The sequence below is a fragment of the Nicotiana sylvestris genome, chromosome 9, assembly GCF_000393655.2.
Source record: "Nicotiana sylvestris chromosome 9, ASM39365v2, whole genome shotgun sequence".
Classification (NCBI taxonomy): Eukaryota; Viridiplantae; Streptophyta; class Magnoliopsida; order Solanales; family Solanaceae; genus Nicotiana; species Nicotiana sylvestris.
Genome location: NC_091065.1, coordinates 6,660,537 through 6,686,061, shown reverse-complemented (window position 1 = coordinate 6,686,061; position 25,525 = coordinate 6,660,537). Strand labels below are relative to the sequence as shown.

Sequence of the window (25,525 nt, the reverse complement as noted above, 5' to 3'; positions counted from 1 at the left end):
GTTGTTGTGAGACTTATGTCATGCTACTTAGCTTTAATTTAGTTAAATAAATACCTTTATTAACACACACAAAAAAGAGAGAGAGATTGATAAAGGTAGAAGCTTATTTTTCACTATTGTCCAGGAAACATGTCATATTACATACTTTTAAAGAAAAAAGAAAGTTGGGAGTTAGCCACATTTACTAGTTCATATAAAGTAGTACATTTAAACAGTAAAGCATAAATTTCTCAAACCCTAGCATCATCTTTAGATGAAGATGGTGGTGGATTAATGAAGTTGATTTCCTTTGGTGGTGGTTCCCTTGGTGGTGGCTTGAGGATGTTGGTCATAGCATCAACACCTCTCATTTCAATGACCGCTTTGTCATAAGCCAAAGCGGCTTCTTCAGCAGTGTCAAAAGTTCCTAACCAAATCCGATTCTTTTTTCTTGTATCGCGTACCTCTGCCACCCACTTGCCCCATTTTCGCTGTCTAACTCCCTTGTACTTCTTCGCATTTCCTTGCATCAGCTTCTTTTCTTTCGTCTTCTCCTTTGAAATGACCTCAGTCTTTTCATTCTCGATGATGATTGCCTTTTCACGCGTCTTTTCATGTCGTTCTGACTTCTCTCCTTCCGTCTTCTCTTCCTCCTCGTTAGGGGTGTCATGCATCCGTACAAGAGGCGGTAGGATAGCGGAACTTTCCCCGACTTGGTTGGTTGATTTTGAGGGTTTTTCGATTGCCTCATTTTGTTGATGCTCTTCTTTGGAGGCCATGGCTTTATGAAAGGAAAGAAAAAAACAAAGTACGTTAGATGTACATTAAGTTCAATTTATGATCAGAAATTCTTTCTTTATTTTTTCTCTATAATTGGATAATGAACATTTTATCAATATGAGGTGATCGTACCCTAACTATCATAAGTTTCTCGAATGAATGTAAATAAAAAAGGCACAAACAAACAAAGAAGCAAACCTCCAACTCCAAGAAACTCGTGCCCTGTGAAAGAAAAAATGGAAAAAATAAATAAATAACGAACACGTTTCCATCATGAAAGCACGCGGATACACCTTTACCCTAAGCATCTATTATCTTCAGCTCGAACTATATAAACTTGAGAATTCTTCAAAAACATATAGTTCTATTTAGGTTAAGGTTGGTATCCATTGTCTCAAAACACCAACTCACTTAAAACTTTTAGATTCATTTAAAATCTTTAACATAAGCATCTATTATATTCAGCTAGAACTATATAAAACTTAGAATTCTTCAAAAACATATAGTTCTATTTATGTTAAGGTTTGTATCCATTGCCACAAAACACCAACTCACTAAAAACTTTTAGATTCATTTAAAATTCTTACCATAAACATATATTATCTTCAGCTCGAACAATATAAAACTTGAGAATTTTTCAAAAACATATAGTTCTATTTATGTTAAGGTTTGTATCCATTGTCACAAAACACAAACTCACTTAAAACTTTTAGATTCATTTAAAATCTTTAACATAAGCATCTATTATCTTCAGGTCGAACTATATAAAACTTGAGAATTCTTCAAAAATATATAGTTCTATTTATGTTAAGGTTTGTATCCATTGTCACAAAACTCCAACTCACTTAAAACTTTTAGATTCACTTAAAATCTTTAACATAAGCATCTATTATCTTCACGTCGAACTATATAAAACTTGAGAATTCTTCAAAAACATATAGTTCTATTTATGTTAAGGTTTGCATCCATTGTCACAAAACACCAACTCACTTAAAACTTTTAGATTCACTTAAAATCGTTACCATAAGCATCTATTATCTTCAGCTCGAACTATATATATTTAAAATTCTTTAAAAACACGTAGTATTATTTATGTCAAGTTTTGCATCCATTGACGCAAAACACCAACTCACTTAAAATTTTTAGATTCACTTAAAAGTTAAAACCCTAAAGGAAAAATAGACAGTAAATCAACAGAATCGAGTTGTTTATAAGGATTCAGCAATCAAAAACATCTATATCTATTTCATTAAGAGAGAGAGGAAAGGATGTCCATCTTCCTCTAGTGTTTCAAACAGAAAAAATCAGTACATACATAAAATAAAATAAAATAAAAAAAGTCATAAATCCATCACTGAAATTTAGACATATAAGTTTAAATGTGTGTTTTTGTGCGTGTAGAAGCACACAGAATTAAAATCACACATCAAAAAACTAACTAAACAGCACAAAATCTGAGAGAATTTATAGAACATACCTAGCTTGAAAAATCAAGAAACTCAAAATCTGTCTCTCTCTCTGATTTTCTGAATCTTCTTTCTGTGTGGTTTCAGTTATGATATATCAGAGTATATAAGAAGGTGGCAGCTGGTTGATTGTTGTCTCTTTGTGGCTACATTTGTAATACTAAAACTTGCATGATATGCAAGTGGCACCCCACAGAAACTGCTCTTTTTTGCAAATTTTATAGGGTTGGAACACTGATCTTGTCAGTTACTGTGTTTTAAGGTAAAATATATTTATTGATTTTCTTGTAGTTTTATGTTTTTCTTCCAACAGTTAAAAAAAAACTAAAAGGGACAACTGATGTAAGATTTGGTAGGCACTTAGATTCTGTGAGAACTGTGCAAAATTGGGCAAAACTCGCAATTGCAGTCAAACCTCTATAGCAATGTCATTTGTTCCGAATATTTTTGGATGTTATATCGAAGTGTTGTTATAGAGAACACATATTATAACATAACATGAAATTTGGTTCCGAAAAAGCTTGGCTTTAATAGTGAAGTATTATTATATAGGGATACACTATAGAGATATCTGACTGTAATTCATTTTGATGAAGAAATATATTGATTTGAGTATAAACATTGTGATAGTTGGTTTGATAGTGTTTTACAGTTATGTTTCTCAAAGTATTGCAAGGAAGAAAGAAGCTCCTTGCGAATGTATAATTTGCTTCAGTAATGTCGTAAAATTCCATGAAACTAGAAATATACAGTCAACTTTTTTCTTATAAACTAAGGTTTATTTCGCTTAAGTATAGCAATTTTGTGCTACTGTTGCTGGAAATCATAAGCAGGAAAACAACAACTAAGCCTCGATCCCAAGCAACTTGTTTCGAGTATATGAATTCTTATTATCCGTGACACCCCAATTTAAGCTCATCTCGGTTTAATATTATATAAACTAAACTTAAAATTAAAGAAAAATAAAAGTGATAGAAATTATCTATATTTCACTGGCGTATAACTACTGACAGGACTAGAAGACCCCTTGGAAAAACGATGAATGCCACAGTGCCACAGAACGATTTATTTAATGAACTGGATATTGTATAACAGTGGGAGACACACACACACAGAGACAAGGTTGGTTTTCTCAAGGACAGAATTGGAACAAGAATTCTGTCAATGGGTGAGATACCAACTTCTTGCAAAAAGCACCACACATTCAGCTAAAATTTAATTAAATATCCTATAAAACATAACTAAAAGATCTTCCTTTAATCCAGATAAATAACAGTTTGATAATATGCAAAAACCATATGGAAAAAGGTAAAAGTAAACTAAATTAATGTATATGGATTGTCACATGTCCTTTCCAGTTACAACAACAGACCCGATGTAATCCCACAAGTAGGATTTGGGAAGGGTAGTATGTACTCGGACCTTACCCCTGCCTTCAAGAAGTCAGAGAGACTGCTTCCAAAAGACCCTCGGCTTAGGAAAGATAAAGGAAGGGCAGCAGTCCTTTACAGTAAGATAGGGCTATAAAAGTGGAAGATCAACTCAACTCTGTTGTGTACAAGAACCAAATGCACGACTGTTTAAAGAGTGCTAGTAGCAATTGTGCCTAGTATCTTCTTCTCAAATCATGTAGCACTTAAACTTCATGAACTTGGGAGTATCCTGAAGGATCACAATAACCTTGCTTGATTCACAAGAGTGCGTAATACAGATGAAATCACGTCAAAAATGTCATATATAGTAACATAAGCAGATACAACTAAACTTGAATTCACGTCCAAGGTACTAAAATATACACGTTAATCTTTACATGTTTTCATGCATGGCATTTATTATCGACATGTTCACTATGGTAATTAGTTATTTCCTTCAACACACATATCCGACTGAACTATAGAAAAGAGAAACATCCAAAATGAAGTATAAACCAGTTAACAATGCAAGCAGCAGTTACCTATACATAAAAAACACGCAGCAAATATAAAAAGCATTACCAATCCCCTGTTCCACAAACTTGAAGGAAGGAGAGTAGAAGAGAGTGATAAATACAGAAGCTTCTTTGTTCATAATGTTCCGGAAAACATGTCATGGTCATATCACATGCTTTAAGAAAAAGAACATACCAATTAGTTGGGAACTTCCAAGTTTACCAATCGAAAAAAGGTACAGTAAAGTTGGGAAGCTTTATCAAACCCTAGCATCATCGGTGGGTAAAGATGGTATCTTGAAGATGATGTTGATCTCCTTTCGTGGTGGCGGCTTGATGATGTTTGTCAAAGCATTAGCACCTCTTATTTCAATGGCCGCCTTGTCATAAGCCAAAGCAGCTTCATAAGCAGTGTCATAAGTTCCCAACCAAGTTCGAGTTCTCTTTCTTGTATCTCGAATCTCTGCTGCCCACTTGCCCCATTTGCGCTGTCTAACCCCTCGGTATTTATTTACATTTCCTTGCAGCAGCATTATATCTTTCTTCTCTTTGGATTTCTTCTTTGAAATGACCTCGGTCTTTCCATTTTCAAAGGTGATTTCCTTTGCACATGACTTTTCCTGCTGCTGTGACTTCTTTCTTTCAGCCTTCACCTCATCGTCACTAGATGAGTCTGTTGTGTCATGGTCCAGCACGTGAATCCGTTTCTTCACATTTTCTTGCAGCAACTTTTTATGTTTCTTCTCTTTGGATTTCTTCTTTGAAATGACCTGGGTCTTTCCATTCTCAATGACGATTTCCTTGGCACCGGTCAGTTCATGTCGCTTGGACTTTTCTCCTTCAACATTCTCCTCATCCCCACTGGATGAGTCTGTGGCATCACAGTCCGGTACGCAAATCCGTTTCTTCGCATTTTCTTGCAGCAGCTTTACATCTTTCTTCTCATTGGACTTCTTCTTTGAGATGACCTGGGTCTTTCCATTCTCGATGATGGTTTCGTTTAAACACATCCGTTCATGTCGCTTGGACTTCTCTCCTTCAACCTTCTCCTCATTGTCACTAGATGAGTCTGTGGCGTCGGACTCTGGTACGTGAATCCTTTTCTTTGCATTTTCTTGCAGCAGCTTTATATCTTTCTTCTCTCTGGACATCTTCTTTGAGATGACCGTGGTCTTTCCATTCTCGATGATTATCTCCTTTACACACGTCCTTTCATGTCGCTCGGACTTCTCTCCTTCAACCTTCTCCTCATCGTCACTAGATGAGTCCGGCAAGTGAATCCGCACAACACGCGGCAGGACCACAGAACTTTCTCCGACCTGATTGACGAATTTTTCAACTAGATCAATTTTTGAGGGTTTCTCAACTACATCAATTTCTGAGGGTTTCTCGACTGCCTCATTTTTCTGATGCTCTTCCTGGGAAGCCATGGCTTCATGAAAAAAAAAAGCATGAAATGTACATCAGATCAGACATGCATCAAACTTCATTTATGATCATACCTTCTTTGTTAATTTTTTTATAGAAATGTTTAATGAACATCTTATTAATATGAGGTGATCGTACCCTAACGCTTCATAAGCTTCTAGAAGGAAATATAAATAGAAGAGAACAAACAAACAAAAACAAATTAAGCCACCACTTCCCAGGAAGAGCATCATTCATTCTACTACGTTTTCACAAAAAACTCCTATAAAACATAACTAAAACATCTACCTTAATCCAGATGCATAACCATTTGAAAATATGCAAAAACCATATGGAAAAAGAAAAATTAAACGAACTTAATATATATGGATTGTCACATGTCCTGGCCAGTAAGGTAGGACTATAAAAATGGAAAATCAACTAAACTTTATGGAGTACAGAAACAAAAATCATGACTGTTTTAAGAGTGCTAGTTTATTTAGAAGAGTAAAAGCACGTAATTGTACCTAGTATTTCCTTTTCTCAGTTCATGTAGTACTTACATTACATAAACTTGGGAGCATCATGAAGGATCTTATAACAACGTTGCTTGATTCACAAATGTGCGTCAAGACAGATGAAATCATGTCAAATACCAAAATGTAGTAACATAAGCAGAAACAACTAAACTTGAATGGCTTAACTTACATATACACGCTACTCGTCACACATTTTCATGCATGGCTTTTACTATCGACATGTAACAGCTATGGTAATTAGTTATTTCTTTTGACACACTAATATTACTCATCATAGAGATACTTGAATAAATGAAGTTAATGTAAGCTAAAATCAATTCAGAAGACAAAAAAAGAAATAAACATTGAAAGACATTGACAAATCAAAATATCCGAATAAAATGTAGAAAAGAGAAACTTCCAAAATAGAAAAATTATAAAGCCAGCTAACAATGCAAACTGCAGTTTCTTCAACATCCAAAACATGTTGTAAATTTAAAAAGCATTACCAAACCCATGTTCACAAAATTAAAGGAGGCTAGATTGATAAAGAAAAAAACGTCTTATAATTGGCAAACATGTTATGACATCACACGCTTAAGAAACAGAACATTCCAATTAGTTGGGAACTAGCCAAGTTTACCAATTCAGAAAAGGTACAGAAAAAATTGTGAAGCATTTATCAAACCCTAGCATCATCTGTTTGAAGCATCTCCCTTGGTGGTGGCTTGAGGATGTTTGTAAAAGTATTAGCACCTCTTATTTCAATGGCCGCCTTGTCATAAGCCAAAGCAGCTTCTTCAGCAGTGTCAAAAGTTCCCAACCAAAGCCGAGTTTTCCTCCTCGCATCTCGAATCTCTGCTGCCCATTTGCCCCACTTTCGCTGTCTAACCCCTCGATACTTCTTCACATCTCCTTGCAGCACCGTTATATCTTTCTTCTCTTTGGATTTCTTCTTCGGAATGACCTCAGTCTTTCCATTCGCAATGATGATTTCCTTTACACATGTCTTTCCATGTTGCTCTGACTTCTCTCCTCCAGCCTTCTCCTCGTCACTAGATGAGTCTGTGGCGTCACGGTCAGTTACGTGAATCCGTATAAGATGCGGCAGGGTGCCAGAACTTTCTCCAACCTGATTGTTGGATTTTTCGACTACATCAATTTCTGGAGGTTTTTCAACTGCCTCTTTTTTCTGATGCTCTTGCTGGGAAGCCATGGCTTCATGAAAAGAGAGAATAACAAGGCACAAAAAGTACATTAGATCAGACATGCATCAACATCATTTATGATCAGAAATTCTTTCTTTATTTTCATATGGAATTGTAATGAATGTTTTATTAAGTGATCATACCCTAACCCTTCATAAGCTTCTAGAAGGAAATATAAATACAAGAGAACAAACAAACATAAAGGAAACTGCAGACTCCAAGAATCCTATACCATATGGACAAAAAGGAAACAAAATTAATAAAAATAAACATGTTTCCCCAATCAGGGAGGACGCATGTTTACAACAATGGTACAAACACATTTACGGGCTTTTTCTTGAACTATATTTGTCACAACCCAATTTAGGACCATGATCGACGCCAAGTGAAACTTGGCTCACCTAGCAAGACCATTTTCATAACGAAAATCCGAAAGAATCTCCTCTGTAGCATTCCAATAATCTCCGTATTAGCCTATCAATAATCCCAGCACATATAGCATTCGCAAGTCTCACCAAATCACAAACCAAGGACACTAAAACGACCAAACATCCAAAGATAGCACAACACTAGACTTACAAAACTAGTTCTACAATCCTAACACCGACTAGTGAAGCAAACTCTAGAATTATATCCAAAAAAACATACAAACTAGTCTAAAAAAATAGTATAAGATACTACCCACGCGTAGCAAATGTGGGGCTTACTTTGAATCAACTCTCTACTAACAGTCATACGTCTGGAGGAGTAATCCCCACCTTAGCTAGTGAATCTGTAAAAGATAAGGGGAGGGGTCAGTCATAGTGACTGGTGAGTGAATAAAGCAATTATAGCCATTTTATTTAGGACAAGTATATACTTGCATCTGCATTATGAAAACATGTACACTTCAATCAAACATGAAGTAAGAGCCAATATTTCATAATAATTGAGCAATATAAAACAATAACGTGCAGTAAAATAGTTTTCCATCTCAATTATGGGAAGTTTTCAAAGGCAGAACCAATATTGAACTGTCACTATGGTCGTCACTATAGCCATCTAGTGAAGTTTTAGTGCAAACCACACTTGCTGCTAGTTCTTCTCTTAGTACTAGCAAAGGCACAACATTATATCAACACTATACAAGGTGCACCGATCCTAACTATTCCCGCCGTTACATAAAGGTATTCTGGAAAGGTTTACTATCCATTAAAAGTATCCCAATGTACTTACATCATGCATACATGTATATTAACCAGTATATGTTACTCTTTTCAAAAATCATTATGGCATATCATGATAACACGAAACGACTGTACATCATATCTCATGTGAATATTCAAACCTTTATACATCATAACAAAACTTATATTACCAAAATAATTGCTTCATCAACATATACAAGAAAACAATTATTTGAAAGCACGCCATAGCTAAAAGAACACAAGCTAATGAATATCCACCACTACGACAAGCTTCCTTTGTCCTAACGTGATGCTTGTAAACCAACAGCTTGACTTCTTCAACTATCTATCGCGTCACAATGCCAATCCAGGTATCAATTATTCTGCATTTATAACATAACTATCATGTTATAACCGATTTCCAAAATTAATCCACCTCTCTTCGTCCAAAATAGGATCATCCATGGCGTGATTTGATTTCCAATTACTCTTTTCCTAATACCCAATTGGTCCCTGTTTTTTATGATGATAGTGTCGAGGGGCAGCTCTCTGCACCTCGACTACTCCACCAGGTACCTGCTACCTCCTCCCACCAGCACAAGTACTAGGTAGCTCCACCCACAAGGGCTTAGGCAGATGAGAAATCACCAATCATTTTTTAGCCTCTACTGGGAATTACCCAATTGATTTACGCCATCAATTTCTTTTTGTACAAAACCACAGGCGGTTATTTCAATTCTTACTCAATCATTCACAGTTAGGGTTTCACCATACAACAACAATTCCATAATCCTACTCAGTATTTCATTATACACACAGACACACACACAAACACACATGTATCAACTGAAAACATATTAAATTATATCAAATGAACAGAGAACAAACCTCCATTGAAGAAAACGCCTCCATTTAATGTTTTTTTGTGGGCTGTTTTCGTATTTTCCGAGAATTTCAGTGCTAATTTTTTGGAAGAAGAAAGCGCGCTCAAGGGTTTTATACGGAGCTTCGTCAATGACGATTCTAATTTGGGCGATTTAGACTTTGATTTTATCCAATTCTCTTATTTATTTATTTATTTTTAAATATATTCTGTTAAATGGGCCCAAGCCCACCACGTGTTCTCTTATTTTATTTAGCTGGCAGGGCATACAATTTTGACATTATTATTATTTAGTTACTACTCTAAGGTGTAACTACAAAAATTTTAAAAATTATTATATAGATAAAATAATAACAACCCAATATAATTTTACAAGTAGGGTTTGGGGAGGGTTTTCTATTGTTTTCTGTCGATAATACTGATAGTATCTCTCTTTTCGTCTTCTTGAGCCGAAGATCTTCCGGAAACAGCCTCTCTAATGTCTCGGGTAGGGGTAAGGTCTGCGCACACTCTACCCTTCCCAGACCCCACTGGTGAGCCGAAGATCTTCCGGAAACAGCGTCTCTAATGTCTCGGGTAGGGGTAAGGTCTGCGCACACTCTACCCTTCCCAGACCCCACTGGTGAGCCGAAGATCTTCCGGAAACAGCGTCTCTAATGTCTCGGGTAGGGGTAAGGTCTGCGCACAGTCTACCCTTCCCAGACCCCACTGGTGAGCCGAGGATCTTCCGTAAACAGCATCTCTAATGTCTCGGGTAGGGGTAAGGTCCGCGCACACTCTACCCTTCACAGACCCCACTGGTGAAATTTTACCACGTTGTTGTTATTGTTGGATTTAGGGAGGATAGTGTGTACGTAGACCTTACCATTACCCATGGGGTAAAGAGACTGTTTCCGATAGACCATATAGGGTAAGGATAAATTATATAACTATTATTCAAAAAAGTGTCTAAAATATTAAGTAAAATTTTAAAAAATCGTATTCCAAAAAATAATAAATATTTGATCTTATTTATCTAACTTAATACAAAAAAATCGATCATACGAAAATATAACGCTCTTGTTTCTATTAGCTCAATAGTGATAGATAATATCAATAACCCACATATCCATGGTTTGATATCTATTTGCAATGACATGAAATAACAAACTACAAAACTTTACTATAATACTTTTAAAAAGTATTTTATTAATATTTTCTTAAAAAATAAAACCGCTTGAGTTGGCAATAGTTGTTAATGTTTTTAACATAACCAACCTAAAAATCTTATATTTTAGTAATCTAAAAATAATCGTGAGCTCTTGAGGTTTATTTTTGTGTAATTTACTTTACGGTTTTAATTTGTCTCTTCCTCTAACAATTGATTTGCACTCTGAAGAAAGAAAATAAGAATTAATTTAAGAGTCTCTTGGTGTCTTGAAGTGAAAGACTTATAATATCACCTAGATAATTGTTGTTTTAGATGAAATAATTATTTCTAAAATTATAAATTCTTGTGAAAATTAACTTACTCCATTTATATAAATAAAATTCAATTTTGTGGAAACCATGTCTTTTTAGACTCTAAGTTTGAACGCATATCATAATTTTTATTATATCTCAAAGTTCAAGCTCGTATATTTCTACTCAAACTTAGCAGCTAGTGCTACTTCATTTATTATAAAATATTAAAACAAATTAATTTGGTGATTTTCTTTACTTTGATATAATTTAAAATAAAGGACATAACCCGAATCAATCCTAATTTATAAATTTATTTTAGTCCACGTATGAAGGCTTAAGGTATTTGAATTTGGCTGGAAACAAAGCTCAAGATGTTCTATTTGAATGCTAGTTCAGTACTATATTACTTGTTATTACAGATTATTCATATTTTTCGTCTAGAGTACATGGAAAAATAGCGTCCATATATAAGAAAATAATTTTTTTAAACTAATTAAAATGGTTAAAATTCCATAACAGTAATAAAATTTCTTTATTGAATGCAAAACAAAGATATAGCTATTTTTTTAAGTGTTAGTTTTTTTAAAATAATTGTAATATTCAACTCAAAGTCCTACATGTAACTTTGATTTATATGTTACATATGAAGTAATTAAATATTTATTCCTAACTATTAGGAAAATAATTAAATAATTATTTCTAAAATAATTAAATAATTATTTCTAAAATAATAAAAAAATAATTAAATAACTACTTTATCTAGTTTGAAATAAAATTTAAAGGGTAAAAATGCGAACGATATTTCGCTAATAGGCTTTGTGCTTTTACCCTTTATTAAAATTTAATTTCTAACTAGACAAAATAGTTAATTAATTATTTTTCTAATATCTAGGAATAGTTATTTAATTATTTTTTAATGTTTAGGAATAAACATTTAATTGTTTCCCAAATATTTAGGGTTTCTTCTTCCTTTTAGGTTTAGAAGTCCTTTTTCCCTCTTATTTTAGCATGTTTACATAAACAACATTATTTAATACAGAAACTTCATTATTTAGAAACATTGAGTTGGTAATTACAATTATTCACATTTTTCGGCTAGAGTAAAAGATAGTGTCCACATATAAGGAAAAGAAGTTTTTTAATTAATTAAGATGGTTAAAATTCCATAACAGTACTAAAGGTTGTTGAATGCAAAACAAAGTCATAACTATTTTTTTTTTATAATGTTAGTTCTTTTAAAATAATTATAATTCCAACTCAAAGTCCTACGTTTAACTTTGATTTATATTATATGTTACCTATGTATGATGTCTCTAAATAATGAAGTTTCCGTATTAAGTAATGTTGTCTACGTAAAAATGCCAAAATATTAGGGGGGGAAAGACTCCTAAGTCTAAAAGAATAAGAAATCCTAAATATTAGGCAAGTAATTAAGTGTTTATTCTTAAATATTAGGAAAATAATTAAATAATTATTTTTAAAATATTAATAAAATAATTAAATGACTATTTTATCTAGTTTGAAATTAAATTTTAAAGGGTAAAAATGACGAGCGATATTTCGCTAATAGTCATCGTTCTTTTATCCTTTATTTAATTCTAACTAGGAAAAATAATTATTTAATTATTTTTACTAATATCTAGAAATCGTTATTTAATTATTTTCTAATCTTTAGGATTAAACATGTAATTATGTACCTAATATTTAGTGTTTCTTCTTCCTTTTAGGCTTAGAATCATTTTCCCTCATATTTTAGCATGTATACATAAACAACATTATTTAATACAGAAATTCATTATTTAATATGACTTTGAGTTGGATATTACAATTATTTTAAAATTTAAGTGAACTAACAAAAAAAGTTTATGACGTTTCCTTGAATTTTACTTTTTTTTTCATCTCCTTGCATTTTACTTCTATTATTATAAAATTTTGACCATCTTAATTAATTAAAAAAAATAATTTTATATAGGGATTCCATTTTTTCATGTTCTCTAGGGAAAAATATAAATAATTCATAATAACAAATTTATCAGTGGATAAAAATAAATTTATAATATTAGGATAGGATTTTGGGTTTTATCATTACTTTAAATTATATCTAAGTGAAAAAATCACCAATTAATTTTTTTTAATATTTTATAAGTCGCTCATGGGTACATATCTATCCAAATAGAGGATAGTCTAGGCCGATTTATAGATAGACTTCTCTAGATAAATAAAAGACGTAACACTAAGTTTTAGTAAAAATAGAACTTAAAATTTGAGGCTCATTTTTTCAGTGATTGGCTTTTCAAAAATATTATTATAGTATAAATCATGATATATATGCGCTTGAACTTAGAGTCTAAAAGACCTGTTTTTTCCAAATTTGATTTTTATTTCTTTGTTAAATACAACAAATTGAATTAAGAAGCATTAGTAGGGACCTTTTTGTGTTAAAACAAAAGCAACTCAAACAAAAACAAAACATATAGATTACTTAAGAAACGTTAAAAACATATAAGAAAACAAAAACAAATAAATAAAAAAGAATTAGAAAAAAAAAAACTGAGAATTGAACATACCTTGAAAAATGAAGAAACTCAAAATCTCTCTGATTATTTTATTCTTCTTTGTGGTTTCATGGTTAAGAAATATCTGAGTATATATAGGGGTTTGGTGTAGACTGTGTCCCCAATGTAACTTCTAAACATTCAATATTAAAAATGCAATTTTAGAAAATTATAAGTAATTATCTATAATAAATTTGTAACCGAAAAAAGAATATGTTAATATGTTAAATTAATAATACAAAGATTCATTAAACTATACCGCATATCTAGTTAAGTTCAATTCAAATTTTCATGACAACTTTCTTTTTTTCCCCTTGTCATTCTTATGATATAAACATTAACAACTTACTAAATAGCACTTACAACTTAAATTCAGTTACCAAATTCTATTTAAAAAATATGGTTAATTATGAATTTTTTATAAGGCAATTACAGTATCAACCTTGTAAGCAGTAATCAAAACATGGCGACATGAAACATATGCCACCCAAACCAACCGAGGAAAATCACATTTGTCTCATCGCATGCACTAATAATGTTGTAATTATATCGATTTATCTTAGTTTTATTGATTGTTTAACATATGATTGTCGTTACATAAGAAAAGGTATAAATATGAAAATTTATCTACCATTTGGATTGAAGAAATTATTTAAAAATCGAGACTAAAATCGAAATTAAAGAAATCAACCATTAATTATAATTTGCTAAGTAGCACTTACAACTTAGATTTGTTTATCAAATTCTATCAAAAATATGGTTAGTTATTTTAATTTTTTTCTTCCTATAAGGAAATTATAGTATCAACATTATAAATAGTAATCTACACATGGCTACATGAAGCATATGCCACCCCAACCAACTGAGGAAAATCTCTCATCGCATGCACTAATATGTCATAATCATATTGATTTACCCTAGTTTTGTTGGTTGTTTAACATATGACAGCCAGAAAAGGGTATAAATACGAAAATTTATCTATCATTTGGATTGAAGAATTTATTGATAAAATCGAGACTAAAATTGAAATTAAATAAATCAAACATTAATAATTTGTTAAAAAGTACTTACAACTTAGATTTGGTTACCAAGCTCTATCAAATATATGGTTAATTATCTTAACTTCTTCTTCCTATAAGGCCATTATAGTGTCAATATTGTAGGCCATAATTTAAACATAGATGCATGAAGCATATGCCACTTAAATAACTGAGGGAAGTCATATCCATCCCATTGTATGCACCTGGTAATCATATCAGTTTATCCTAGTTTTAATAGTTGTTTAACATATAATAGTCATTCAAGCAAGAAAAGGTATAAATATGGAAGTTATCTGCCATTTAAATAGGAGAATTTTTTGAGAAAATTGAGATTTAGATTGAAATTAAAGAAATTAAACATTAATAATTTACTAAATAACGCTTACGACTTAGATTTGGTACCAAATTCCATCAAACGTATGGTTAATCATCTTAACTTTTCCTTCCTATAAGAAAATTATAGTGTCAATATTGTAGGCCGTAATTTAAACATGGATGCATGAAGCATATGTCCACTCAAATAATTGAGGGAAGTCACATTCGTCCCATCCATGCACCTGTAATGTGGTGATCACATCGATTTATCCTAGTTTCATTAATTGTTTAACATATGATAGCCAGAAAGGTATAAATATGAATTTTACCTGTCATTTAAATTGGAGAATTTATTGAGAAAATTGAGATTTCGATTGAAATTAAAGAAATTAAACATTAATAATTTACTAAATAGCGCTTAAGACTTAGATTTGGCTACCAAATTCTATCAAACCGTATGGTTATTATTGTGTTAACATTGTAGACAGTAATTTAAATATGGACGCATGAAGCATGTGCCGCCCAAATAACCGAGGGAAGTCACATTCGTCTCATCGCATGCACCTATAATGTGATAATCACATCGGTTTATCCTAGTTTTATTAATTGTTTATGATAGCCATTCAAGCATGAAAAGGTATCAACATGAAATTTATCTGCCATTTAAGTTGGAGAATTTATTGAGAAAATTGAGATTTATATTAAAATTAAAGAAATTAAACATTAATAATTTACTAAATAGCGCGTACGACTTAGATTTGGCTCCCAAATTCTATTAAACGTATGGTTATTATAGTGTTAACATTGTAAGCAGTAATTTAAACATAGCTGTATGAAGCATATACCATCCAAATAACTAAAATTTATCTACCATTTAAATTGGAGAATTTATTAAGAATTTCGAAAATAAATTAAAATTAAAGAAATCAAACATTAATAATTTACTAAATAGCACTTACAACTGAGATTTGTTTACCAAATTCTACCAAATATATGGTTAATTATCTTAATTTTTTCTTCCTATAAGGTAATTTTAGTGTTAATCTAAATATAGATGTATGGAGCATATACCACCCAAATAACTGAGCGAAGTCACAATTGTCCCATCACAAGTACCTATAATGTGGTAATCACATTGATTTATTCTAGTTTCATTAGTTGTTTAATTTCTGGTAGTCATTCAAGCAAGAAAAGGTATAAATATGAAAAAAAAATTGCCATTTGAATTTGAGAATTTATTGAGAAAAGCGAGATTATAACTCTATAAGGAGAGCTTCGGCTCCCATTTCTTCACACCAAACTCAGACAGAAATATATTTGAGAGCATAGAGAGCAGTGTGAGATATTCACAGGTGGTGTAGTTTGTGAGGAAAAATAGAGAGTGTGAGCAATATTGTAGTGAGGTGAGAATCTCAAAAGAGGGTTATTTTTTTTAGTGTATAGTGGTTCTTGGAGTATTTACTCGGGACTACGGAGTGTGAAATTTTTTATTATAGTAGATTACTTTGCTTCTCTCGAGCCCGTAATTTTTTTTCTTATTCAAAAAAGGTTTTCACGTTAAAATCTTTGTGCTCTTGTTGTTCTTTTTGTTGATTATCGTATCTCGGTACTATATTATTATTCCGTTGTTATTCCCAATGCGGTTTATTCCCAACAACTGGTATTAAAACACAAGTTCTGCTCGTTCACAGAAATACTATTCATGGTCGGTAGTGCTATACTCGATGAAAAAATAAAATGCTCGGAATAAAGTACGAGATAGTAAAATTCAACAGAGATAGCGGTTTCTCAATATGACAAAGAAGGATAAAGGATCTACTCATCCAACTAGGATTACACAAGATATTAGATAGTGATGCCAAGAAACCTGATACCATGAAAGCTGAGGATTGGGCTGACTTGAATGAAAAGGCTACTAGTGTAATCGGGTTGCACTTATCAGATGATGTGGTAAATAACATCATTAATGAAGATACTACATGTAGCATTTGGACAAAGTTGGAAAGCCTATACACGTCCAAAATGCTGACAAATAAATTGTACCTGAAGAAACAATTATACGCCCTACATATGGATGAAGCTACAAATTTTTTGGCACATTTAAATGTGTTTAATGGACTAATGAGGCAGCTTGCCAACCTCAGAGTAAAGATCCAGGAAGAGAATAAAGCCATCTTGCTCTTTAACTCATTGCCATCTTCGTACGATAATTTGGTGTCAACCATCTTGCACGATAGAACCACTATTGAGTTAAAGGATATCACATCGGCTCTTCTACTCAATGAGAAGATGAGAAAGAAGTCTGAAAATCAAGGACAACCTCTCATCACAGAAGGTAGAGACATGAGTTATCAAAGGAGTTCAAGCAACTATAGTAGATCCGGAGGTCGTGGGAAGTCTAAGAATCGATCCAAATTAAAATCCAGAAATTGCTACAATTACGATCAACCGGGTCACTTAAAAAAAGATTGCACAAATCTAAGAAAGGGCAAAGGTGAAAGTAGTGGCCAGAGGAATGACAACAACACAACTGCCATGGTGCAAAATAGTGATAATGTTATTTTCTTCATAAATAAGGAAGAAGAATGCATGCACTTGGCAGGTCCAGAGTTGGAATGGGTAGTTAACACACCAGCATCTTACCATGCGACACCGGTAAGAGAAATCTTTTATATATATGTAGCAGGTGATTTCAGCATTGTGAGAATGGGTAACACGAGTTACTCAAAGATTGTGGGGATCGATGCCATTTGTACCCAGACAAATGTTGGATGCACATTGGTTTTAAAGGACGTGCGGCATGTACCTGATTTGTGGATGAACTTTATCTCGGGAAACTTTGGACCGGGATGGATATGAGAACTATTTTTTAAATCAAAAGTGTAGACTACCAAGGGATCATTGTGGATTACAAAGGAAGTTTCTCGTGGCACGTTGTACAGGACAAATGCAAAAATATGCCGAGGTGAACTGAACGCGGCACATGATGAGATTTTTACATATTTGTTGCACATAAGAATGTGTCATATGAGCAAGAAGGGATTGCAGATTCTTTTCAGGAAATCACTCATTTCTTTTGCCAAAGGTACAATGATAAAACCTTGTGACTACTATTTATTTGGTAAGCAACACAGAGTCTCATTTCAGACATCATCTGAAAGAAAATTGAATATACTTGATTTAGTATATTCTAATATTTGTGGTCCAATAAAAATAGAATCGATTGGTAATAACAAATATTTTGTTACTTTTATTGATGATGCTTCACGAAAATTGTGGGTTTATATCTTGAAAACCAAAGATTAGGTGTTTCAAGTTTTTTAGAAGTTTCATGCTCTAGTAGAAAGGGAGACATGCCAAAATCTAAAGTGTCTCCGAATTGAAAATGGAGGTGAGTACACTTTAAGGGAATTTGAAGAGTACTGTTCAAGTCATGGGATCAAACATGAAAAGATAGTTCCTGAAATCCTACAACACAATGGTGTAGCTGAGAGGATGAACCGCACAATTGTTGAGAAGGTGAAAAGTATGCTCAGTATGGCTAAGATATCTAAGTCATTCTGGGGGTGAAGCAGTTCATATAGTCTTTCACATGATCAATAAGATTTCATTAGTTCCATTGGAGTTTGACATCCTAGAGAGAGTTTGGACTAGCAAGGAGGTGTCTTACTTACATTTGAAGGTGTTCGATTGCAGAGCTTTTGCACATGTACCAAAGAAGAAGAAAACAAAGCTGGATGATAAATTTGTTCCCTGCATATTTATCAGATATGGATATGAAAAATCTGGGTACAGATTGTGAGATCCTGTAAAGAAAAAGATCATTAGAAGCAAAGATATAATCTTCCGAGAAAGTGAAGCTGGAGATGTAGATGATCAATCAGAGAAGCCCAAGAACGGTATAATCCCTAACCTTGTTACCGTTCCTTCTACTTCTAACAATTCCACAAGTGCAGAAAGTAGGACTGGCGAGATTGCCAAACAGGGGGAGCAACCTGGTGAGGTCATTGAGCAGGGGGCAACTTGATGTGATGTCAAGCAAGTGGAGTAAGCCACTCAGGGAGAAGAACAACATCAACATCTAAGGATATCATAAAGGCCAAGGGTAGAGTCATGCAGGTACCATTCCACAGAGTATGTCTTCATAAGTGATGAAGGGGAGCCAGAAAGTTTTAAGGAGGTGTTGTCCCATCCAGAAAAGAACCAATGGATGAAAGCCATGCAAGAAGAGATAAAATCTCTACAAAAAATGACATGTACAAGCTGGTTGAACTTCTAAAGAGTAAAAGACCACTCAAATACATATTAGGTCTTTAAACTCAAGAAAGATGGAAATGGCAAGCTGGTTAGATACAAAGCTCGATTGGTGGTAAAAGACTTCGAACAGAAGAAAGGTATTGATTTTGATGAAATATTTTCACCTATTGTCAAAATGACTTCTATTCGAACAATTTTGAGCTTAGCAACTAGCCTAGATCTTAAAGTGGAGCAGTTGGACGTGAAAACTGCATCTCTTTATGGAGGTTTGGAAGAAGAGATTTATATGGAGCATCAAGAAGGATTTGAAGTAGTTGGAAAGAAACACACGGTGTGCAAATTGAATAAGAGTCTTTATGGGTTGAAGAAGGCACCAAGGCAGTGGTACAAGAAGTTTGACTCATTCATAAAAAGTCAAACTTACATTCAAATATATGTTGATCCATGTGTATACTTCAAAAGATTTTCTGATAACAACTTTATTGTTTTGTTATTGTATGTGGATGCCATATTAATTGTAGGAAAAGATAAGGAGATGGTTACCAAGTTGAAGGGATACTTGTCTAAGTCCTTTGAAATGAAGGAATTAGGCTCAACACAACAAATTATGGGGATGAAGATAGTTCGAAAGGGAACAAGCAGAAAGTTGTGGCCGTCTTAGGAGAAGTACATTGAGCGTGTACTAGAAGACTTGAACATGAAGAATGCTAAGCCAATCAGCTCACCTCTTGCTAGTATTCTGAAGTTGAGCAAGAAGATGTGTCCTACAACAATGCAGGAAAAGGAGAGCATGACCAAATTTCCTTATTCCTCTGTTATCGAAAATTTGATGTATGCAATGGTATGCACTAGACCTGATATTGCTCACGCAGTTAGTTTTGTCAGCAGGTTTCTTGAAAATACTAGGAAACAGTCAAGTGGATACTCCGGTACTTGAGAGGTACTACAGGAGATTGTTTGTACTTTGGAGGATCTGATCCAATCTTGAAGGGCTATACAGATGATGATATGGCAATTGGTATTGATAACAAAAAATCCACTATTAGATATTTGTTTATATTTCAGGGGGAGATATATCATAGTAGTCGAGGTTGCAGAAGTGTGTCACACTCTTTACAACTAAAGCGGATTACATTGCCGCTACTGAAGCTGGCAAGGAGATGATATGGTTGAAACGGTTCCTTCAAGAGCTCAGTTTGTATCAGGAGGAGTATGTTGTCTATTGTGACAATCAAAGTGAAACAGACTCGAGAAAGAACTCCATGTACCATGCAAGAACCAAACACATCGATGTGAGATATCACTGGATCTAAGAAATGGTAGATAGTGAATCTTTGCAAGTCCTGAAGATTTCAACAAATGAGAATCCTACAGATATGCTGACCAAGGCAGTACCAAGGGACAAATTCGAGTTGTACAAAGAACTTGTCTGCATGCAGTCAAGTTAGAGGAATAATTTCCCTCCTTGAATATTTACTCGGGACTACGGAATGTAAAATTTCTCATTATAGTGGATTACTTTGCTCCTCTCGGCTTCGTAATTTTTTTCTTATTCAGAAGGGTTTTCCAAATTAAAATCTTGGTGTTCTTTGGTTTTCCATCCCCACTAAATAATATATATAAAAAAAGTAAAAGAAAATAATGATGTCAAATCCAGATTTGGTTGAGGGAAATCTACAAGATTTCAATTGGTAGATGGTAGGCGTCAAAATATCGCAAATTGTAACCAATCCTTCATTCTGATTGGTCCAAATGGAGGTGCTATTGTCTATATAAGGAGAGCTTCGACTCTCATTTCTTCAAACCAAAGTTAGAGAGAAATATATCTAAGAGCATAGTGAGCAGTGTAAGGTATTCACAGGCGGTATAGTCTGTAAGGAAATTTAAAGAGTGTGAGCGATATTGTAGTGAGGTAGGAATCTCAAAAGAGGTTTATTTCTTTTGAGTGTATAGTGGTTCCTGTAGTATTTACTCTGGACTACGGATTGTAAAATTCCTCATTACAGTGGATTACTTTTCTCCTCTCAGGCCCGTAATTGTTTTTCTTATTCATAAGGGCTTTCCATGTTAAAATACTTGTGTTCTTATTGTTCTTTTTGTTGATTATTGTATCTCGGTGTTACGTTATTATTCCGTTGTTATTACCGTAAATATTATTTCTGTGGGGGTTTATTCCTAATAAAAGATTGGGCGGTTGTTACATCTCGTGTTTTTGTACGTTAAAATTTCGTTTTCAGTTAACCGACATAGACTCAGGGATGAGATCTGTAGACATGTGATTTTTGACCCTCCCCGAGATTTCACCCATTTTTAGCATAAAATATTTAGTTTAGGCCTAATATCGCTGTCACACCTCCTTTTTCAGCTACGCCCCCGCTAAGGGACGTAAAAGGAAGTTTTTCCAATTAAAGGACAATCGAAATGGGATTTTATTTAAAGATTCAGAGTCGCCACTTGGGAGATTTGTGGTGTCCCAAGTCACCGGTTGAATCCCGAATCGAGGAAAAGAATGACTCTGTTTAACAGTCTGCGCACCAGAAATCCGGATAAGGAATTCTGTTAACCCGGGAGAAGGTGTTAGGCATTCCCGAGTTCCGTGGTTCTAGCATGGTCGCTCAACTGTCATATTCGGCTTGATTATCTGATTTTATACAATTATGAACCTATGTGCAAATTTTAACTGTTTACCGCTTTTGTTATTATTTATTCAAAGAATTTCGACGTCGTGAGAATGCATCTCGAATTGCGCCACATAAATGTACCCGCAATTTTCGATACGTTCCAACTTCGTTAAGATTTGGATTTGGGTCACATAAATGTGCACCCGAGTTTAAGAAAATAAATTATTAAAGGCGCGCCTAACAGTGACTAACGCGTTATTACTTTTGGGAAGGCCGTGAAATTCGCTAAGCGGCTGATCCCGAGTTCTAAATAATTACTATGTACAATCGTGAGGGCCCCGCAGTTTGTGTATTTTTGTTTGTCGAGTCTCGTCTCATTCATTATTTAAAGGGCAAGCCTAAAGTAATCTATAGTGTTCTACTTAGTTTATTTCTAAAATAAATAAAAAAAAAAAGAAAAGGAAGAGTCCTAGTTAATTATATGGTTTTAAGAGCTTTTATAATTGGGTCATGAACACTGCCCGTTCGAAATCAAAACCTATGTACGCAGACGGGCATGGCTATTTACCAACCTGGGCCCAGGTCCAAACGAAAATGTAGTATATAAAAAAAAACAGGACCTGGGCCATCTCATTCAAGTGTAGAGGCCCAGTCCGCCTAAACATGGGCTATCGATCTCTGTTCGACAAAACACATCACTCTTCCGATTTTAAAATGAACTACACACTTAAATGAGACTTACTTAAGTTATTCTACGCATATCACATAGTCTGCCACGCAGAAATGTGAAACGATTATTCTAGTTGAGTATGTTACTACAGGTTTTTAGAAGAGCAGTGGTTAGAAAGAGGAAATTTAGATGTCTATTTCTAATCCTAAACTCAAACCATTAATGTTACAATCAGATTGTTGTATCGATTAAATAGTCTATTAGGCCGGATTCTAACGAACATGCATTCGAAATATACTATCTAATAATCAAACTGAAACAAACCAAAAATTACTGACTACAACTATACATTCGAAATAGATAAGTACAGATACATGATATAATGGTGTTCGAAAATTCACAAATTAAACCATTACAAGAACTGTCCAGTTATACATCCCGCAGGCATTTGCATGATATTAATGAGTGAGATATCCTAATATACAAGTAAATAGCATAGCTAGATCAAACTTAAAGCTCCAGATCTTCATGTATATTCATGCTTATGTTTTCAGCTTACAAATGACCAGGGTTACAGCTATGTACCTGCCAATGACAATACAAGAAGAAGAGAAGGAGGTCAGCAACGGGTAGCAATTCCAGTAACCAACAACAACTCAAAAGCAGCAAGTCCACCCAAGTTCGAAGCCCAGAACAGTATGAAAACCCAACAGAGTTGAAAGACCAAACTCAAACAATGCCGAAACCCAATGATGAATCAGGGACTGAAATATAAGCAGTCAGCTGATCTATCCACTAACTCGAACCCACAGACTCGAAGCAAATAGATTAAGGGACTGAATTCTAATTCAAAACTGGGAGTCACAACAATGAAGAAGGAACAATCAGCAGTAGCAAACAACAGGCAGGAAGCAGACTTGGAGTTCAAATAGCCACGAACCCAACCCGTTCAGCCCAACACACACTTGAACACAACAGTTGTATTTGTGTCTTGTTACTCTCTCCCTAGCTCTTAAGATCTCCCTTTTTTTTCTAAAGTCTGCCTCCAAGAACAACTAGACCAAACTCAGACTTGAAATAGAATTGATTTTCTGCTCAAAACAACCCCCCCTCTCTGTCCAGAAAAACCTCTCCCCAAAAAGAGTCCCCCCACAATGACTAAACCTTGCTCTATTTATAACCAAAAAACAGACCCCCCCCCCCTTCTCAAAAGCAATTAAACTAATCCCACCACCATCCTTTTGCCCATGATATTCTCTTAAAGCCCATTATCATGTGTTTTGTGCCCAAAGGTATGGGCAGCTTATAATAATCAAATTAATCCCCCATGTTCTTATGTTTTGTTCCCCACTAATACTAATCAATTCACTAGTCTAATGGTATTTTAATACTTAGTGGACATAACACTCAGACCACCTATTTCTCCCTGTTTTCAATTCTCAAATTACCCCTGAAAGTCCTGAAATTACTGCCCTACCCACTCCCTTTCACCCTGCATTGAACCTCTCTAACCTATTCGAATCCATCCACTAACTGAATCCAATTAACTACAACAGCTACAACCAATTCAATTTGAATTCAAATGATCATTCAAACTAGGATTTAAATCAGTTCAAATGGCATCAATATAAGAACAATGATTCAAGATAGCCAATGACCAATAACTTCAGTTCAATGAACTGAATATACCAACAGGCTCAATTCTAAGTTCAAATATAACAACGAACTCATTTTAGTGCAACCTTAGAACACAAACGAGGCAGGAGGGGAAACAGACAGGCATGAACCAAAAAATTAGACTATTATCATGCTAATCTAACATTCAAGCCTACCGGACTAATCGATGACACTTATTCAATCGATTACACAAATTATAACACATAACAATTACAGCAAACAGAAGCAATGATAGAATTGGACCAAATAAAAGGTCTGGTGGAGAAGGACAGAATCAAACGACAACAGAAAAATGAAAAACGAATAAAACTAAAGCAAATAAACAGAATAAACAAACACAAACTTCTGCAAACAAGAAAAGGAAAATACCTCAAGCTTTCTAGGAAAACATGGACGAGCCTAACTTGGACTCTGACTCGGACCTTTAATTGAGGTCGAATGGACCTTAATCGAGTGTTCTCAACTGAGAACACTTCGACTAAGGTCCACTAGACACCCAACTTCCTTTGATTTGGACAGATTTAAACCTCTGGTTTTCTAGGGTTCTTGGGGTTTCGATTTGGGGTTCGAGTGTTTCTGGCCAGATTCGATTCAAACCAAAGGTGGTTTGGGCACTAGGGAGGTCATGGGGTGCCAGGGTGTGAATTTGGGCTTGGTTGGGGTAGGTCCAGGTTTTGCTCGAATCTTCAAATGAAGATTCGGGGGGTTTGAGGGTGATTCGAGGCCAACGGGTACTGGATCTGCAACGAGGGTGGTCAGATGGCTTAGGGGTGTTAATTTGGTAGTCATCGAAAGAGGTGAGGTTTTAGGCTGATTCTTCGATTGAAGATTCGAGACTTGGGTATTGATTCGAGGGAAACTGATACAAGACCTGGAAAGAGGATGTCGTGGGGAGGCTATGGTGTAAATTTGGGCGTGTTTGGACCACTAGAACCGCCGTGAGGCAATTTCCGGTGGGCGGAGGACGGTGGTTGAAGGTGGCAGACATGTTGTTCTTTGAAGCTCCGAGACGAAGGTGGAAGGGGGGGTATGGATTTGGGGGCGTGGGGTAAGGGATTGGTCTTATATACGGAGGGGGTGTTTCAATCTCGGCCGTTAGATCAATTAAGATCAATGGCCAGGATCAAGAAAGTTAAACCATACGGTGTCATTTGGTTTAAGTAGGGGGTCGGGCTGAACCGGGTAATAGGTCGGGGGTCGGGTTTGGTCAAAGCTTTGGGACCGTTTGATCAGCTGAGATTAACGGTCCCGATGGAAACGCCTGAAACAACATCGTTTGGTTGAGTCGCAGGTGGACTGGATTTGGGGCGGGTATGGGCTGCTTATTTTGGCCTGGTTTGGTCTGTAAGGATTTGGGCTTGACCAAATTGGCCCAACTGAATCTTCCTCTTCTTATTTACTTTAATTATTATTTTTTTCAATTTTTCTTTTCAACAATAAAGCTACAAATCCTAATTAAATTATAAAATCGACAATTGACTTAAAGTATTGACTCTTAAAAATAACTACCACACGAAATTAAACATCAAAATAAAATTACACCATTCGGACATAAAATGCTAAAAATGCAAAGCATATACTTTCTTTTTTTTGTTTGTGATTTTTCTATTTTT

The 25,525-nt window shown here is 34.5% G+C and overlaps 2 protein-coding genes across 3 annotated transcripts; both read right to left on the bottom strand.

The window, feature by feature from the left end:
• Window positions 1–226: 226 nt before the first annotated feature.
• Window positions 227–758, bottom strand: LOC104232004 (ethylene-responsive transcription factor ERF069-like). Its single transcript, XM_009785095.2, has one exon. The coding sequence runs from the start codon at window positions 756–758 to the stop codon at window positions 231–233; it is 528 nt and encodes a 175-aa protein (XP_009783397.1). The 3' UTR covers window positions 227–230.
• A 3,446-nt stretch (window positions 759–4,204) lies between these two features.
• LOC104232005 (uncharacterized) lies at window positions 4,205–9,479 on the bottom strand. 2 transcript variants are annotated; one of them, XM_009785097.2, is made up of 4 exons: window positions 9,340–9,479; window positions 7,993–8,057; window positions 6,834–7,295; window positions 4,205–5,584 (listed from the first exon to the last, which is right to left on the bottom strand). In XM_009785097.2, exons 2-4 carry the CDS (start codon window positions 8,018–8,020, stop codon window positions 4,413–4,415), a joined length of 1,662 nt encoding a protein of 553 aa, XP_009783399.1. In that variant the 5' UTR covers window positions 8,021–8,057; window positions 9,340–9,479; the 3' UTR covers window positions 4,205–4,412. The 2 variants fall into 2 exon arrangements, with proteins under 2 accessions (XP_009783399.1, XP_009783400.1); XM_009785098.2 differs by lacking the exon at window positions 7,993–8,057 and having other exon boundaries at window positions 9,340–9,473.
• Window positions 9,480–25,525: the final 16,046 nt, after the last annotated feature.

What these genes read in the sequence shown, in the direction of transcription:
- LOC104232004 (XM_009785095.2), bottom strand. Translation starts at nt 758, where the DNA reads ATGGCCTCCAAAGAAGAGCATCAACAAAATGAGGCAATCGAAAAACCC.
- LOC104232005 (XM_009785097.2), bottom strand. Translation starts at nt 8,020, where the DNA reads ATGACTGTTAGTAGAGAGTTGATTCAAA. An exon ending in TAGTAGAGAGTTGATTCAAA is followed by an intron (nt 7,296 to 7,992) that starts GTAAGCCCCACA and finishes CTTTTCATGAAG; the next exon opens with CCATGGCTTCCCAGCAAGAG. An exon ending in GGCGGCCATTGAAATAAGAG is followed by an intron (nt 5,585 to 6,833) that starts GTGCTAATACTT and finishes TTTTTCATGAAG; the next exon opens with CCATGGCTTCCCAGGAAGAG.